Genomic DNA, 18,001 nt, shown 5'->3' with positions numbered 1-18,001 from the left:
ATTTATAACTCCTGTGGCAAAGCCAAGCCAAACAACACAGCCACACTGCAACAAAGGGAAGGGGAGCAGCACAATCACCCCCCATCCCAATGCCACTCTGTGCAGCGGTGGGGGATAGAGGGGGGGCCTTAGGGGGCCACCCTCCATTCCCCCCTGCCCAGAGCCCCTGCCAGGGCTGTGGCTGCTCACGTCGCTCCACTTTTTGTGCCTGCTCACAGTGGAAATGTTTCAATTTTTTCTGCATAGATCTGCACCCAATTTAATGTTAGGGTTCTGCTTTTGATAGGTTAATCACCCAACTTATGTCCCCGTTATTAGCATTTCCCTGAGCAGGTTGCCATGGTGCTCTGCGGTTTATTCTGTACCGTTAGTTACTGAGATTTCCTAACAAATATCCTAAAATATCCTCCGCTGGTTTGTGGTTGCTGATCAACATGGAACCTCGGCCTTAGGAGATGGGCAAAACTGCTTAGGCATCAGTTTGGTGAATCCAAGCTGCACGTCCACCACTCCTCTCTGCCAGGTTCTCCTGGCACGAGCAGCTCTCCCCAAACACTAGCCCCGGGGCCACCCCCAAATCCTGTGTGAGCAGGGCAAGCAGCATCAGGGTGATGGCAGGGTGTGCTGGATATGTTGATGCCCCCTTGCCTCTGAACCCCCTTTCCTTGGGGTGATGTGATGACCAGGAGGAGCCCCCTCGGGCTGCCCAGTCTGTGGGGAGAGGTGGTGATGGGGTAGCGACCCCAAGGCAGCACAGACCATGGGAGTGGAGATTGGGATGGAGAAAGGAACAGGAATGCAGGATCGCAGATGTGGATGCAGATGGGGATGGGGACAAGAGACTGGGATGGGAACAGGATGCAGATGGAGATGGGGACTGGGATGGGGAAGGGAAGAGGGATGCAGATGGGAATGCAGTCAGGAATGTGGATGCAGATGGAGACAGGGATGCGGCGGCGCCTCCGGTCCCGGCGCTGGAGCCGGTGCCCACCGGGGCGGTGCCGGCGGCGCGGGGCGGGAGGGCGGCCCCGCTCCCCCCGACTGCGGTCTCAGTTCCCATGGCGACACTTCCTGTGGCAGCCGAAAGCGGTAGTGCCGGGAGCGCCGGGCCGGGCCGGGAGAGCAGCGAGAGCCGCTCCGCCGGCCGGGGATGCTGCGGGGCCCCGGGCCGCGCCGGTAGCGCGCCGGGCCGGGCCGAGCCAGGGATGCAGGGCAAGGGCAAACTCCTGGTGGTCCACAACGGGCGCATGGTGAGTGCCCGGGGCGCCGGTCTTCATCCCCCGGGGCTGCCCCACCCGGCGGCGCGGTGCGGGGCTGGGTACCGGGCGGGCAGGGGGATTGAGTGGATAGCGGGCAGGCAGAGGGATGGATGGGACCAGGTAACCGGCAGGCAGGAGAATGTGGAAAGGACAGTAGTCAGGCAGGGAGTTTCGGTCTGGATACTGTGCAGACAGAGGGATGTATGGGGCCAGGAAACAGGCAGGCAGGAGGGTGTGGGACTGGGTAGCAGGGCAGGATGGGGCTTGGGTATTCAAAGCAGGCAGAGATATAGAGGGATTTGGGGGCAGGCAGCAGTATGTAGGGCTGGGTAGCAGGCAGGTACATACGGGGCTGGGGTAATGAGCAGCAGGGGTTTATGAGGCTGGGACAGGGCTGTAAGTGGAGATGTGTGGCACTGGGGTAACGCACAAGCAGTGATGGATGAGATTGGGGCCACAGGAGTCAGCAGTGTTGGGATGTGTAAGGGCTGGGTGGCACAGGCAGGGCAGAGCTGTGTGAGTGTGGGCAGCGGAGATGGATGGGAAGAGCAAGGAGGTGGCAAGATAGGGATGCGTGGGGCTGGTATAAGGGGCATGGCAGTGACATGTGGCATGGGGTAGCAGGGAAAGGCAGGAGTGGGATAATGCTCCTGGGGTGTGTGGAGTTGGGATGGGGACAGTCAGGGCTGTGCAGGATAGGCTGGGGTGTGTGGGGCTGGCAGGGTGGGGGGCACTGACCAGGTCGAGGGCACCCACTTCAGTGAGGGCATCACTTTAGTGTGGTCCCAAGGAGATGATGGGAGACTGCACCGTGCAGCGAGTGCCTAGCTGGGCTTTGGCTGCAGTGGTTCTGCCCATCTTCCTGCTTTGCTGTGGGTCCTGGAGTACTCCATCCCTGGAGCAGGTATCTGGGCAGCCCAGCAGGTACTGCAGAGCACCCTGTCCTGCTGAGCCCTGGGCTTGCAGCATCCAGTCCCTGTTTTTGGGCATCTGCCTCCCAGTAGCTCCAGGCTCCAAGGAAGGAGGGAGCAGGCATTTGCCGGCCTAGGGCTGTGGTTGTCCTTCCTTCCCTCCCCTCCTCCCCTCCCCTCCTCTTCCTGTGCTTCTCTCCTCCCCGGTTGTTTGAGGTGGCAAGGTTACGTCTGACACTATCTGCCCTTTCCCAATTGCTGGCCTGGCCCCAGGGCACGGGGAGGTGGGAGGAAAGCTGCACACTCCTTGCAACCCCCTATCCCTACTCACTGCTTGTGATTTGGGAGCCCTGTGTCCTGCTTCTGTCGGCATCCCATGTCCGTTGCTCCTGGTTTGGACTGGGCTTGCCCTGAAGCTGCTGCCTGCCTGGGCACCTCTCCACCAGGCTGGCAGACTCTCACCTCTCTTGTTTCCACCCCCAGGGCCCGGCTGTGTCGGATGGAGGTAAGGCTGCTCTTTGCCTTGGAATGGGAAGCCAGCATCATCTTCAGGGGAGAGGGAAGCCCACAGCCAGCCCGGTGCCAGGTCCTGTGGCAGCACAGGCTATGCCATGGGGAGGTGCATGGCCAGGCCTGCAATGCAGGACTGTCCGTACCCCCCCATCCCTCCTGCATGGCCCTGTTGTGCCTGTCCATCCCTATGGGTGCTCAGCTTGCACCTTTGGGGGCTGAGGGCTGAGGGGCTTCCCAGGGCAAGCAGAAGTGGGTACCAGCCATCCCTGAGTTCCCTAAGGGAGTCTGTCTGTCTGTCTCACTGTGAACTTGGTATCTCAGATGGCCCATTTGACTGTCTTGGTCCCAGTTACCCGTGCTTTAGACAGGAGAAGGGTGGGGAGTCTGGCAAAGCAGGCTGACATTTCTGTCAGCTTTGCCAGGACAGCACTGCTTCCATACCTTTAACTTTTCTTGCAAATGACCCTCTGCTTTCAGTTGCTCACAAGTCCAACCAGTTCAAAAGCTGGTGTTGGCCCTGGGAACTTCTGTCTTTTTGAATACATGGTCACCCTGGGTTTCCCTGAGAGAGGGTTTTCTCAGGATTAGGAGTTGGGGGTGACACTTTCTGTGCCCTCCACTTGCTAGGTTTGTCCCTCATCATGACCAGAGGAATAGAGGAGGTGAATTCAGGCACCTCTGTCCATCTTCCAAGTTCCCTTGGTGCTGTGTGCTCTCCATGTCCCCTTTCACCCTGCTTTCCCTTCTGAGAGGGTGCCTTCCCCAAGGCTCTCTTCCCCTGGGAGATGAGTCACAGGTGGAGTCATGATGACACCCCACCCGGGAAGGGTAGGACTGCCAGCACTGACAGGGAGAGCTGTCATGCCTGGAAGTGCCAGCTGTGGCATCATGGTGCTCAGTCCTCCGAGAATGCTACTGTGATGCTCCTCGTGTTCCCTGCCTGAGGGCTCACCAGCTCCAGTCGGGATGGGGTGGATGAACTTGCTGCAGACACAGAAGGCTGCTGGTGCTGGGGAGTGACGCTGGGGGACAGGGAGACAGACAGCACTGACCTTTTTCTCTCTCAGAATTAAATGCCTCCAGGGCCCGTGGCAGCAACCACAGCGTGAACAGCCTGCCAGCGCCAGCCACCTGTGGCTCCACACAGGGGTCTGTGGTCAGCTGGGCCGAATCCTTTGAGACGCTGCTGCAGGACCAGGTGGCCATCACCTACTTCACTGTGAGTGCCACAGCCCAGGGCTTGGTCCCCACTCCCATCCACTGTTGGCCACCAACTGTACCACAGCCACAGTGCCACCAGGCCAGCAGCTCTCTCTGCCCCACAGGAGTTCCTCAAGAAGGAGTTCAGCGCTGAAAACGTCTACTTTTGGCAGGCATGTGAGCGCTTCCAGCAGATCCCAGCCAGTGACACGCAGCAGGTACCGGCCTCTGTGCAATCTGGGTCACCCAACTGCTGGGTGGCTCCCACTGGGAGGGACCTGGGCAGAGCTCTCCAGCCTCTCCTGGGGGGCTAAGTGGGCTCTTACAGGAGGAATAAGCAGATGGATTTGATGTACATCTGAAAAGCTGTAGCTGGGATACCTGCCCCATGGAGCAGGACATGCTTCCCCAGCCCAGGGTGGCCAGAAGGTGGCCAGTGCTGCTGGAGGGACAAAAGAGACAAAGGGCAGAGCTGGGTTGGGGGTCATGGGAACAGTCAAGCAACCATGGGGGATGGTTCCTCCCTCAGGTTGTACCTCTGCAGAGGGACTGGCATGTTGTGCCCAGAGCTTGGCCCTGAAGTCCAGGTGCTGAGCTGGTCCCAGGGGGAGGTTGATTCCTTGGAGCTCAGGTGACTCCATAGGGTGAGCCAAGGGTGGCAGCAAGGAGGGGATTCCTGGTCTCAGCCTGACACCCCCTGTTCCCCCAGCTGGCCCAGGAGGCGCGGCGGATCTATGATGAGTTCCTCTCCAGCCACTCGGTCAGTCCTGTGAACATTGACAAACAGGCCTGGATTGGGGAGGACATGCTGGCCACTCCCTCCCCAGACATGTTTCGCATCCAGCAGCTCCAGGTATGGGCAGCACCTGTGCTCCACCTGCAGGACTGGGGAGGGCTCTGGGACCATCCCACATGTCACCCAGCATCACTACTGTCACTGTGGAGCCATGCCACAGGGCAGTGGCCAGAGTAAGGCATAGACGGGCAGGGGTCTTAGGCACATGCATCCTCCCTTTCCAGATCTTTAACCTGATGAAGTTTGACAGCTACACACGCTTTGTGAAATCCCCACTCTACCAGGCCTGTCTGCATGCAGAGAGCCAGGGGCAGCCCCTACCTGACCTGCGGCCCCACTCCCGCAGCAGCAGCCCCCCTCCTGACCTCAGCAAGGTGAGTGGGGTGGAATGGAGAAGGAGGACACGTCCCTCCCATGTTGGGTCTTTTCCCTGCTGCTCAGAGCAAACCCAGCCCCAAGCTGAGGACAAGATGAGCAGTCAGGGGACCAGGGAAAGGGAAGGGGAAACCTTGGATGTTCTCATGCTGAGATGCTGCTCAATTCACCCCAGAAGTCGAAGCTGAAGCTGGGCAAGTCCCTGCCACTGGGTGTAGAGACAGCGGGCAGTGGTGCCAACCACAGCCCCCGCCGGTCCTTCAGGAAGGGAGAGCGGCGGGAGCCCTCCTGGGCAGGTAGGTGCTGTGCTGAGGACAGAGGGGGCCACACCATCCCTGAAGGGTTCTCACCACCGTCCTTCTGTGTGTCTTAGAGAAGGGAGAAGGCGGCAGGAGTGCCATGCTGTGGCGGGAATCCCAGGGCTCGCTCAACTCCTCAGCCAGCCTGGACCTGGGTTTCCTCTCCTCAGCCAGCACAGCCACCAGCTCCTGGACAGAGGTGAGTTGTCACCACACCAGCCCCATGGTATCACAGTGCCACTGGTCGGGCTCATCCTGCCACATCCCTCACTCAGGGCCAACGGAAGAGCCTGGGGGGCAGCGAGTCAGAGCTGCCAGCCAAGCCCATGAAGTACTGCTGTGTGTACCTGCCTGACGGCACAGCCTCACTGACCTCTGTTCGGCCTGGCCACTCCATCCGTGAGATGCTGGCAGGGATATGTGAGAAGCGCGGCTTCAGCCTCCCCGACATCAAGGTCTACCTGGTGGGGAACGAGCAGGTAGGCAGGCAGCGGGGAGTAGGGCCCCTGCCAGGCAGACCATCCCCGTGCTGGGACCATGTGCGGCTCTACTGGCTCTCTCTTGATGGTTTGGCTCTTGCAGAAAGCGCTGGTGCTGGATCAGGAGTGCTCAGTGCTGGCAGACCAGGAGGTGAAGCTGGAGAACAGGATAAGCTTTGAGTGAGTGGGAGTTTCAGCTCTTGCCCACACGGGTCCAGTCCACATCATGTGTGGCCACGCACAGTGCCCCACACCCAGCCCCCCATGCAGTCCTGAATGCCCTGGCTCTGCCCCTGCCTGTCCGTGATTACCTGCCACAGCCTTTTCTCGCCCTCTGCAGCCTGGAAATCTCCTCCCTCAATAAGACCATCCGCATCACGGCGAAGTCAACCAAGCGCATCCGGGAAGCGCTGCAGCCGGTGCTGGGGAAGTACAGCGTGAGGATGGAGCAGGCGCTGCTGCGGCGGGTGAGGCTCATGCCTTGGGGGGCACGGCCCCAGCCCCTGTGGTGGGGGGAGCCGCGGGTCTGGGGCAGGGGCTGCTGCCTGTGACTAGGTGGTGGGGAGCAGTGGTCTGTGCTGGGGGCATCCTGTGGGCTCAGAATCCCCATTTTTGGGATGGGCTACGGCATCCCACTGTGGGCTGGGAGGGACCAGTGGTGTGGTGCACTGTGCAGCCTGTGAGCCAGCGGGCTCTGGCTGGGGAGCTCACAGGTCTTCAGCCTGGCTGCCTGTGCTGTGCCACAGCAAATGTGACACTGGCTGGCTGTTCCTTCTGTAGCAAGGTGAGCTGGCTGCCCTGGACCTGGAGAAGCTGGTCAGCACAGTGTCTGCTCAGAAACTCGTCCTGGAAACACTGGCAGGTAAAAAGTCCTCCCTCCCAAACCATGCCCCCTCAAGTCATGCCACCCTGCAGAGTGCTCACAGGGCCAGGCTGCTTTCTGGAGTCCATGGCTCTTGCTCCCTGGGATGGGCTTCATCCTGTCACTGGCTGGGCCAGGACCAGGATGCTGGGATGGGGTGCTGAGCATCACTTCTGTTGCAGACGTGCGAGTGATGGAGAGTGCAGAGGCTGCAGCTGCCCCCTCTCCCCTCCGGAGTGAGGTGAGCTTAAGATCCCATCAGCCCTGGTCAAGAGATGCCTATACAGCTGCTGCTGTGGTCCATGGAGAAGGGAGGCCCTGCTGTGGCCCTGGCACATGCTGCAGGGCTGGGCAGCAGGTGCTGAGATGGGAGCCAGGCTGTGGGAAGGCAATGGGAATGTGGGCTTGGGGTAGCGCTGCCTCCTTGCCCCATGGCTGAGACCTGAGCTACTCATGGCAGGAGGGAAGCCCAACAGGAGCAGAGCCCGACACGCGGTGGGAGATGCCCTCCTCCTTCTCCCGGCCACGGTCTTCAGCTGCCGTGAACCTCAACCGCCGCACGTACGACCTGGAAGGTGAGTCCTGGCATGTCTGAAACCTGAGAGGCTGGGGCAAAACACAGGGTGAGGGACGCAGGGCTCCTGGTGTGCTGGGGGTGGGCTCAGGGTCTCATGAGGCTGGGCATGGGCTATGGTGGACTTAGTGTTCCCCAGCGTGCTGAGGATGGGTGCAGGGTCCCATGGGTGCTGGCATGGAGCAGGGAGAAGGTGCAGGTGCTGTGCCTGGGACGTTCAGGGTCACGTCAGGTGGAGAGGGCAGCCAGGGTGTTAGGACAAATCCCCAGTGCTGGGCTCAGGTGCATGACCTGCATTTCCTCAGGGCTGGTGGAGCTACTGAACCGTGCCCAGAGCTGCCGGGCCAACGACCAGCGTGGGCTGCTCTCCAAGGAGGACCTGGTCCTGCCTGACTTCCTCCAGCTCCCCGTGCAGGATGGCAGTGCCTGTGAAGGGGCGGATCAGCCCTGTGCCCCCCACCCAGACTCTGAGGGAAGCAGCCATCCCCAACCTGCAGAGCCTGCACTGGCTCAGCCTTCATTCGACCACAAGTTCTGACGAGTCCTGCTGCACATCCACACGCGATGTGTGGTACCCCCAGGCCATGCCAGGGTTCAACATGGGGTCTGACCAGCCCCTGCCCTGCACCGCCGACACTGCCTGGACCACAGATTCATCCTGTTCCGTCCCAAACTGTCGTGTCGTGTCGCTGTGAGTGGCTGAGCAGCTGCCATGCCCCTCTGTGGGGTCACATCCCGGTGCACGCCAAGGGAGTCCTGTACATAGTTTGAACCCCCATTGCAAAGCACTTTGCAACATCCTGTGCATGCCTGGCACTGTCCTGCCCAGTGCCTTTGCCTGTGATAGAGCTGCCTGCCCAGCACATCCTGCCTGTGCCGGGCTGCCACAGCCCCACTCACCATTTGGGTGGGGAAAGCACCCTTCCAGCTGAAGGATGTGTAGGATAGAGAAGGTGGGTGGAGTGGCTACGCAGGCTCCAGGCCTGAACTCTGGTTTAGGGGCAGGCAAGGTCAGGATAACATGAGCCTGGAGCTGAGAGTTCAATCCAGTCCCTGGCCCTGTGGAAACAGGGCTGTCCCGTTCATGAGTGGGTCCACCCTTCTGGGGAAGGGTGAGCATGGCCCTGCCAGCCTGTGCCCTGGGCTGATACTGTCTGCATTGCCTGACTATGGCCTGATCCTGCCACAGTAGCTCTGCTGTGGAGCAGGGCATATGGTTCCTGCCCTGGGCAGACAGAGGCAGAGCCAGAAGGTTGTGCCAAAAAAGCGTCCCTCCTCCCTGCCAGAGATTCTGTGTGGGTGGCTGCTGAAGTGACCTGCAGGAGCAAATCCCCGTAGATCCCCTGCCCCATCCCAGCCTGGGGCTGAAGGTGCTCAGCCTCGGGGACAGGTCTGCCTGGTGCCTGAGGAATGCAGCACCCCTGGGTACTGAGCACTTCAGCCTGGTGTGCAGGTGACCAGCATGTGCCCATCCTGTCATTCTTGACAACAGTTGTGGTGGGCTGTAGCCTTGAGCCAGGCTCTGCCAGTCCTGGCTGTGCCCTGCAGGTCCCCATGCCCAGCAGCCTGGTGTCCCCAGTGATCTCAGACACAGTCTGCAACAGAGACAACCCCCCAGCAGCAGCCAGGAGATCCCCCCACCATCCGTGTGTGCCAGAGCCCTTCCTGGCTGTGCCTTGGGTAACCACTCCGTCACCACTGTCTGGCCAGAAGCAGAAGGGTGGCCCAGGGCCCCTAGGCTTGCCCAGGAATGGGGGCACGGCCACTCAGCCCCATGGTGCCACAACTAACTGTGGCCCCACAGCCCTGGTCAGAGCCCCCCTGTGTCTCTGCTTAGTGCTGTCTGTGGTGTGAAATCGGGGGAAATAAAGAGCATTGCCTGGATGCGCATTCCTTTCCTTACTCTTGGCTGAGGCCAGATGGTGCTTTTCCCAGCAGCAATGTCCCTCTAACCCTCCTGTACCCCACAGAACCCTCCTGGGACCAGGGCAGAGCTTGGACCAGCCCTCAACTTCAGTGCCACCTTGACTGGCAGCAAGGGGCAGTGCCAGGAGCCTGTTTTCCCAACACTGCTGACGGAGTAGGGGAAGCTGCAGGGCCGGCACGGCCAAGGACTTCAGCCCCAACCCTGTCAATAAGTGACAGCCAGAGCTGCCAGGGCCTCACCAGGTTAATGATTGTGGGGGCAGCTGGCCAAGAGACCCTGGGCATGGGGCAAGTGCGGACACCAGCATCCTGCCCACTGGCTGCACCCCGTGGGCAGAAGAGTCCCCAGGCCCTGCAGAGGCAGGACATGTCCCCTACTGTGGTTCTCAGCTCCATCAGTCTGTGACTCAGTGGAGGAGGCTCAGTGATGCTCCAGGAATGGCAGGAATGTCTCCAGCCTGTTCCTGAGTGCCCTGGAGTACTCAAGGAATCTTCCCTTGCTCCTTCCATATAATTGCACCTGGCTAGTCAATGGTGATGGGTCCTGGGAGTGCCTGATCCTGGGGAAATGGGGATGTGGCTGCTGTGTGGTCTCTCTGTGCCTACTCCCACAGGCACTGGGGCTGGAGGGGCATTTGTTCCCCATCTCTCCTGCAGACAGATGTGGACATGAGCCAGCTGGGTGTCCTGTGGGTGGATGGAAACTTGGCTAGAGGTGCATAAGCAGCAGGTAATGATAAACAGCGTCGAGGAGGTGGTGATGGCAGTGGTGGTGTCGCTCCGCTCCTGCCCACCCTGGCATCAGACATGCCAGGAAGATGCTCTGCCTCACGCAGCCCTTGCAGCGCTGCCGGTCTGCGCCGGGCTGCGTGCCACCATCACACCAGTGACAGGACACGGGGATCGCTCCAGTGTTGACGTCACGCACCACCAGTGCCCCGGGGGCGAGGACGTCCTGCGCTGGGCTGATGCTCCGATGGCTCTGAGGAAGGTGGATGCGTGCTGGGCTCAACTCTGGTTTGGGATGCCCTGGTAACGCTAGTACCAAGCCCTTCTCCTCCTTCTCCTCTTCTCATGCAGTGGATGAAGCACCTGGCACCAAAAGACGGAGAGCTGAGGGTGCTCCGGCATCACCCCACGGTCACTGGGCTCCAGCACTGCCCCAGGTTTGCTCCTCACTGCAGCAGCTGCCACTTGCCTGGGCTTCGGGCAGGCGAGGCGGGGAGTGCCGGGTACCCCAGGGCCGCGTGCACCATCCCGCTCCGGGGCCGTGGCAGGCGTGGGATGCGGAGGGGTTACCCATTAACTGCAGGAATTTCTGGGGAGGAGGTGAGCAGTGAGCGGAGGCGAGGGGCAACACGGGGCTCCTTAGACTTTGCTCTTGGCGTGTGTATAAAGGGCCGTGGTGCTCCACGGGCCACTTCGCTGGAGGGACGCGTGGATGCGGCATGTGGACATGGCTCTGCACTGAGTGCCCAGCCAGCCTCAGGTGAGATGGGCCCTGGGCAGGAGGAGTCCCCTTCCCACGTCCCCTGGGAGATGGATGGGGTGGTACAGCAGTGGCTGGTGGCCCAGAGGACCATCAAGTGATGAGATGGTGCTCCTCAGTGGTGCCAGTACTGCAGGGTTTCGGGGGGATGTGGCAGTCAGTGTAGCACAGCCATGGTGACACCTCTGCTCAGCCTCAACAGGAGCGATGCTGCCCTACCGGACGGAGAGCCCAGTCCTGCCCCACTGCCCGGTGCGGGGAGGAAGGGTGGTTCATGGGCCCCAGTTTGCCTACTGCCCCAGCCCCCAAGGTAGGTGCCCCCACCGCTTCCTCACCTCACCAGGCTCAGCTCTGCTTCTGGCCAGATCCTGGCCCAGGCAGTGCTGGGCTCTTCTCTGCAGGGGGGTTCACCACAAGGACGAGGCTGTAACGTGGGTGACCCCTCTCCCCAGCTCTGCACCGGCTGCCGGGTGCCCACACCTGCCCCTTCACCGTTGGTCCTGTGCCTTGCCCTGACCACGGCTTCCCCTGCCCTGGCTCCCCGGGGCGCCTACGCGAGGGCAGGGAGCGCTATGAGCTGGATGCACTGCCCTGGCAGGGGCCCCGGCTGGGCTTGGACGAGCTGCAGAAGCCAGGTGAGACCCTATGAGTGGCGGGTATAGAGCACCTGGGTTGGGGAATACCCCAAAGACCTGCTGAAGGCACCCAGGGGAGCTTGGAGTGCCAGGAGTGTGGGGTGCCAAGATGGGGAGAGGAGCGTGGGGCAACACTCAGCTCTCTGGGGTGACGTGGGAAGAGCTGAGGGACAACAGAAGCAGCTGGCACAAGGCACTCTAGGGTGAGAGGAGACCCCGTGAGTGGTGGTATAGCTGGGGACGTGAGCCCTGTGCTGCTGGGGGCCAGGAGGATGGTGTAGGGCTGCGGGAGCCCAGGGAGCCAGGGCCATGCCACAGCATGCATTTAACATTCTCTCTTGTCTTGCACAGAGATCGGGTGCTGGACCAGGGTCCAGTCCATCTGTGTCTCCCTTCTCAAGGTGCCCCTGATGTTTGGCTTCCTGTACCTCTTCGTGTGCTCCCTGGATGTGCTCAGCTCTGCCTTCCAGTTGGCTGGAGGTAGTAGGGTGGCAGGGACTCCTGGGCGTCTGGTGGCACCTGCAGTGCCAGCAGCCTGCTGCTCACATTCTGTTGCAGGCAAGGTGGCAGGGGACATCTTCAAGGACAATGCCATCCTCTCCAACCCGGTGGCTGGGCTGGTGGTGGGCATCCTGGTAACTGTGCTGGTGCAGAGCTCCTCCACTTCCACCTCCATCATTGTCAGCATGGTCTCCTCAGGGTGTGAGTGTGCCACAAGGTTCCTGGGGACCTGAGGCTGCGGTACAGGGTGGCTGGATGGGGTAACCCTGAGTCAAGACATGCGAGGCACAGGGTCTCTCTGTCCCCAGTGCTTGAGGTGCGCTCTGCCATCCCCATCATCATGGGCTCCAACATCGGCACCTCCGTCACCAACACCATCGTGGCCCTCATGCAGGCTGGCGACCGCAGTGAGTTCAAACGGTGAGAGTTGCTCGGGTCAGAGGACACTTGGTGGGCTGGGGGCTGCTCCCCAGGGCCAGCCCATGCCAATGGGCTCCTCTACTCTGACAGAGCCTTTGCCGGTGCCACAGTGCATGACTGCTTCAACTGGCTGTCAGTGCTGGTCCTGCTGCCGCTGGAGGTGGTGAGTGGGTACCTGCACCACGTCACCCGCCTGGTCGTGGCCACCTTCAACATCCGCAGTGGGAAGGATGCCCCTGACCTGCTGAAGATCATCACAGAGCCTTTCACCAAGCTCATCATCCAGGTCTCCTTGGCTGGTGTCCCAATCCCAGTGAAGATATCCCCAAGTTCTGAGTGCTGTTAGCTCCCAAGGGCCCTCACCAATGTCTATTCTTGCAGTTGGACAAGTCGGTGATCACTGGCATTGCAACAGGGGATGAGAGCCTGCGCAACCGGAGCCTCATCCGTGTCTGGTGTGGCCCTGCATCTCCACAGGTGAGGGGCCCATGGCCCTGCTGGGGCCACAAAACAATCCCATGGAGGAGGAGGTGGGCAGGGGCTGGCTGAGGATACTGTGGAGACAGCTGCAGCCCACCCTCTCCCTGCAGATGGCTGCTGTGGGGCTTGGGCCCCCCCCGAACTGCACAGCCCCTGGCCACTGCAGCACTAAAGGCATTGAGATCCTCCACAACGTCACCAGGCAGAAGTGTGAGTGGGTGTGGGGAGCTTGGGCAGGGCTGGGGCACAGGACATGGGGCTGGGGAGATGCAGGCAGGGCTGGGGGGCTGTACGTGGGATGGAGCAGTGCTAGCTTCATGATGTGGGGCAGGACTGGGAGATTTTGGGGCTGGGGTCCAGGTGTGGGGCTATCTGCGGGGGCAGGTGTGTGAGTGGGGCCGGGCCAGCCCCAGCCCCTCGCCCAGCCATGCTGTGGGGCAGGCGAGCACCTCTTCACCGACACACCACTGCCCGACCTGGCCGTGGGGCTGGTTCTGCTGGCCGGGTCCCTCGTCGTGCTCTGCACCTGCCTCATCCTCCTGGTCAAACTCCTCAACTCCCTGCTCAAGGGGCAGGTGGCCAAAGCCATCCAGAAAGTCATCAACACTGGTGAGTAGGACAGGGACCATCTGCCACACTAGCACCCATCCCCATTCCTATCTGCCATCCTCAGACTTGTCCCTGACTGTCCTTGCCCCCCATCCCTGCCTGTCCCACATGTCCCCTGCCTGTCCCTGATCCTCACTCTGCTTATGGCTGTCATGGCCTCCGGGTGTCCCCTTCCTCTTTTCCCCAGCTATCCCAGCCTCTAGGCTGGCCCCATACCCAAGCCTGAACCCATACCTAGAGCCTGGTCCCACAGCCTCTACCCAGCACCATGTAGGAGCTCTGGGCTGCTCCTAACTGGTGTGTCCATGCCCATGTCCATGTTTGTGTCCACACCTGTGCCCATGGCCATGCTGTGGCAGACCTCCCACACCCTCTCAGCTGGCTCACTGGGTACTTCGCCATGGTGGTGGGTGCTGGGATGACCTTTGTGGTGCAGAGCAGCTCTGTCTTCACATCAGCCATCACACCCCTGATTGGTGAGTCCCAGCTATGCCTGGTCCCCTGCCAAGTGCTGATCCCTGCTGCGCTGGCCTGTGGGTGCTATGGCACTCAGAGGGATGGGAGGAGCTGTACCTCCTTGGGAGAATGTGGGGCTGGCTCTGGTGAGGAACAATGGGACATGATGGGGTGCCTCTCCCGCAGGTTTGGGAGTGATCAGCCTTGAGCGTGCCTACCCGCTGACCCTGGGTTCCAACATTGGTACCACCACCACCGCCATCCTGGCTGCCCTGGCCAGCCCAGGGGACAAGCTGGCCAGCTCCTTCCAGGTACATGCAGCCTGGGGCCACAGCTGCTCTTGCTGAGGGCACCAGGCAAGGCAGGGGCTGGGGAAGCCCAAGTGCCCAGCCCAACCAGGATGCTATTCCTACAGATTGCTCTCTGCCACTTCTTCTTCAACATCTCTGGCATCCTGTTGTGGTACCCACTGCCCTTCACCCGCCTGCCCATCCGCATGGCCAAGGCTCTGGGCGAGCGCACAGCCAAGTACCGCTGGTTTGCCGTGCTGTACCTCATCATCTGCTTCCTCCTGCTGCCCTCCCTCATCTTTGGCATCTCCATGGCGGGTTGGCGAGCGCTGGTGGGGGTGGGTGCACCCTTCCTCGGCCTCCTCTTCTTTGTGGGGCTGGTGAACGCGCTGCAGGCACACAGCCCTGGCCGCCTGCCCAAATGGCTGCAGACCTGGGACTTCCTCCCCGCCTGGATGCACTCGCTGCAGCCCCTCGACCGGGTCATCACCCAGGCCACTCTCTGCTGTACTGACCGCTGCCGCAGCCCTGAGGGCTGGGAGGAGCATGAGGGCCCTCCCCGGGACAAGGCCAGGCTGGGGCTGGACAACCCCATGCTCTCCTACCCCGAGGAGATGCCCAGCCCCACCATCCGGGTGGGCTCCCCTCGCCCACTCCCGCATGGTGCCACCCGGCTCTAGCTGGTGCCACACACCTGGGCTCCTGTTCCCGTGGCCGCCGGTTTCTAACATCCCTGCTCAGTTGGTGTTCAATAAAGGCCGAGTGCCCATGCCCCAGGGTGTGTCTCTTTGGCTCCTGCTTCTGCAAACCCTGTGGAACCCCAGCTGCAGCCACAGGTGCCAGACACCTATCATCCTCCCCCTTTTCAACACTCTGTCACTGCTCAGCCTGGCCCCAGGCAAGTGCCAGTGCTGGGGATACACCAAATGTGCTGCTGGTGCTGTGGGGCACATGCTGAGGGTGCCACAGCTAAACCCTGCACTCTGCAGACAGCTGCTCGGAGATGTGTCACGGGCAGCTCCTTCCACTCACCTCGTCTCCAGGGGGCTGAGTTGCCATGGTCCGTGGCGGCCCATCTTGTGTCACAGCAGCGTGTGCCACTGAGCGAGGCACAGCACGGGGCAGGCAGTGAGGTGCTGGGGTGCTGCAGCGCTGCTGGGCTGAGAGTCAGCAGGATGTCAACCCAGAACAGCTGGGCAGTGCTCCTGGTCTACCTGGCACCCTGGCACCCATGGCGGGAGCCCTCCTTCCACAGTGACCCTGGAGGGAGCCCTTTAAGTGTTGGCAATAACAACTTCTCCCACTGCCCACAGATGTTTGGGCTCCTGCCAGTGATATCAGCCCATTCTTCCCTCCCTCCCTCCTTCCCGCCCGCCCTCCTCCCATACTGGGACCAACAGAGCCAGCAGCGCTGCCGTGGGAGCCTCTCTGTGTTCCCGGAACCGCGGCCATCCCACATGCCTGTCCGGGAGACCGCTGGGCCAGAACAACCTCTGCCTCGCCACCAGATCAGGTCAGTGCAGGAGCGGTGGCAGCCGGGGCACTCTTCTGGGGACACAGCAATGCTGGGGCTGCGCCCACATCCACCGTGGGTCCGGTAAGTGGGCTGGAGGGACACCCCATGAGGCCCTGTCTGCCTGAAGGGCCAGGCCAGCATGGAGGCAGCCAGCACCCTTTCCAACACCTCCAGTAATGGCAGCAGCACTGGCAGCAGCACCGGCAACGCCCCACACTCGCCCACAGCCACAGGGCTCATCCTGCTGGCTGCCCTGGCCGTCCTGCTGGCCACGCTGGTGGGCAATGCACTGGTGGTGGTGGCCATCTCCACCAGCCGGGCTCTGCGGGCTCCACAGAACCTCTTCCTAGTGTCCCTGGCCTTGGCAGACATCCTGGTGGCTGTCCTCGTCCTGCCCTTCTCGCTGGCCAACGAGGTGATGGGCTACTGGTACTTCGGCGGGCTGTGGTGCAGCCTGTACCTGGCGCTGGACGTGCTGCTCTGCACCGCGTCCATCGGGCACCTCTGTGCCATCAGCCTCGACCGCTACTGGGCCGTCACACGGGCAGCACGGCTCAACCTGCGCCGCAGCCCGCGGCGGGTGAAGGGGATGATCGGGGCAGTCTGGGCATCAGCGGCCCTGGTGGCACTGCCGCCGCTCCTGCGGCCACGGCCGGGGGGTCGGGAGTGCCAGCTGAGCCAGGAGACCTGGTACGTGCTGGCCTCTTGTGCTGCCTCCTTCTTTGTCCCCTGCCTCGTCATGGTCGCCGTCTACTGCCGCATCTACCGCCTGACTGCCCAGCGCACGGCCGCCCTCCTCGCCGCCCGCTCCCCACGCCCTACCAGCAATGGAAAGGTCTCAGGTGTTGGGATGCCACGGTGGCGGTGCCGGAGCCAGCACCAGAGCGTGTTGCTCTGCCGGCGGCGGCTGGTGCGGGCACGGGAGCGGCGCTTCACCATTGTGCTGGCCGTGGTGATGGGGGCCTTCGTGCTGTGCTGGTTCCCTTTCTTCTTCACCTACAGCCTGGGGGCTGTCTGTGGAGAGGGCTGCCATGTCTCCAAGCCCCTCTTCAACTTCTTCTTCTGGATCGGCTACTGCAACAGCAGCCTCAACCCCCTTATCTACACCCTCTTCAACCGGGACTTCCGTGCTGCCTTCCGACGGCTCCTCACCATCCCACGTCGGCCCCACACCTGAGGACCTGCTGGGACACTGGAGACATGGCCCCAACCTCTCTAACCATTGGCAGCACCCGGCCTCACCACAGACTCTGGACAGCAGTGCCAGTGCACAGATTGAGGTGGTTCTGGAGGCGCGGGATTGAATAAAACAAGACCAAAGCCTATGCCTGGGGCTGGTGTCTGCCTGCTCTGGGAGCCCAGTAAATGGCACCAATTGTCACATGGATCACCCCACCTGTACCCCTGGCAACACTGGTGGTGACAACTCACTGTGGCAGCTCTGGTGAGTACCAGCCCTCCCTACTGCCAGGCGTGTCCCCCAGCATCCTCTTGAGCAGGGTATGGGCCCCACAGATGATGCAGGGGGATGAAACCCTCCATGTGGCAGCGTGACCAGCACTGGGCTGAACTGGTTGTGCCTCAACAGCAGCCCATTCCGAGCCCTGTGCCTCTCTGCCAGGGCTGTGTCCCCTGGGGACATTCCAGCTGTGCCATGTAATAGGAGCTCTGTGGGGGCACACACGTACCCATGGTGGGGTACAAGGGGCGTGGGTCTGGAGCGGGACTCAACACATGCTGCTCAGTGGCTTCACTGGGATCTTGCTGCAGGAGGGATAGGAGGAATGATATCTCAGTGCCGGAAAGGCCAGCCTCCCTCGGGAGAGTGTGGGAGATGGGATCACACGGGAACAGGCTCCGGCACAGCCTGACGTGCAAGAGGCCACGAAAGCAGCTGTGGGGCGAAGACCCAGGGACAACCACATTCCCCCAGGGGCAGAAGCCACCCCACACCCGCCTTGCCTGGCTCCCTGCCCCGCTCTGCACAGACAGCCGGGGGTCAGGGGCTGCTCCACTTCTTCAGCTTTGCTGCTCAAAATAGAAAATCTCAAAACACTGGACTTGAACTCAGCTAAAAACAGCCGCTGGCGCCTGGGAGCTGGAACCCAAGGAACACTGGCCCCCACCAGCCCCTGCCAGCCCCCGCTGGGGTGAGCACAGCTTTGCTGTGGAGCACGAGGGGGCTGAGCAGGATGGGGGTACTGGCTGTGGCAAGGATCCTTGGGCCATTCCCTGCACCTGCTGGCCCCATGTGTGGAGGCTCATGGTGTGAGGTTTGGAGCCAGCAGAGGTTCCCAGAGGAATCAGGTTGGGATGGGGCCCGGCGCTGACCCCCGGAGGCAGCAGGAGCTGCACTGGTACTGCCTGCGGAAGGAGCTGCCCTATCGCTGTCGCCCGGCTTCCCCTCCCGC

General features: G+C 61.7%; 3 protein-coding genes across 4 annotated transcripts; all 3 read left to right on the top strand.

Annotated features, from left to right (window-relative positions):
- Window positions 1-1,079: 1,079 nt before the first annotated feature.
- On the top strand, window positions 1,080-9,152 carry RGS14 (regulator of G protein signaling 14). Its single transcript, XM_027900867.1, has 15 exons — window positions 1,080-1,250; window positions 2,654-2,675; window positions 3,751-3,902; window positions 4,009-4,101; window positions 4,593-4,736; window positions 4,904-5,053; window positions 5,230-5,350; window positions 5,428-5,552; window positions 5,629-5,832; window positions 5,936-6,012; window positions 6,173-6,299; window positions 6,613-6,694; window positions 6,877-6,935; window positions 7,155-7,269; window positions 7,574-9,152. Exons 1-15 carry the CDS (start codon window positions 1,206-1,208, stop codon window positions 7,804-7,806), a joined length of 1,749 nt encoding a protein of 582 aa, XP_027756668.1. The 5' UTR covers window positions 1,080-1,205; the 3' UTR covers window positions 7,807-9,152.
- Window positions 9,153-10,432: 1,280 nt separating this feature from the next.
- SLC34A1 (solute carrier family 34 member 1) lies at window positions 10,433-14,850 on the top strand. Of its 2 annotated transcripts, none has more exons than XM_027900854.1 (14): window positions 10,433-10,523; window positions 10,611-10,678; window positions 10,872-10,993; window positions 11,136-11,318; window positions 11,670-11,798; window positions 11,877-12,020; window positions 12,128-12,239; window positions 12,330-12,525; window positions 12,621-12,716; window positions 12,830-12,929; window positions 13,161-13,328; window positions 13,688-13,804; window positions 13,971-14,095; window positions 14,200-14,850. In XM_027900854.1, exons 1-14 carry the CDS (start codon window positions 10,479-10,481, stop codon window positions 14,752-14,754), a joined length of 2,160 nt encoding a protein of 719 aa, XP_027756655.1. In that variant the 5' UTR covers window positions 10,433-10,478; the 3' UTR covers window positions 14,755-14,850. The 2 variants fall into 2 exon arrangements, with proteins under 2 accessions (XP_027756655.1, XP_027756649.1); XM_027900848.1 differs by having other exon boundaries at window positions 10,464-10,523; window positions 10,611-10,683; window positions 10,877-10,993.
- Window positions 14,851-15,729: 879 nt separating this feature from the next.
- LOC114066275 (alpha-2C adrenergic receptor-like) lies at window positions 15,730-16,767 on the top strand. The gene has a single exon (XM_027900834.1). The coding sequence runs from the start codon at window positions 15,730-15,732 to the stop codon at window positions 16,765-16,767; it is 1,038 nt and encodes a 345-aa protein (XP_027756635.1).
- The last annotated feature ends 1,234 nt before the right edge of the window (window positions 16,768-18,001 follow it).

Source organism: Empidonax traillii, unplaced genomic scaffold (assembly GCF_003031625.1).
Source record: "Empidonax traillii isolate 1590-97213 ecotype Southwest subspecies unplaced genomic scaffold, ASM303162v1 scaffold22:size5013007, whole genome shotgun sequence".
Lineage (NCBI taxonomy): Eukaryota > Metazoa > Chordata > Aves > Passeriformes > Tyrannidae > Empidonax > Empidonax traillii.
This window is presented reverse-complemented; position numbering and strand designations above follow the sequence as displayed.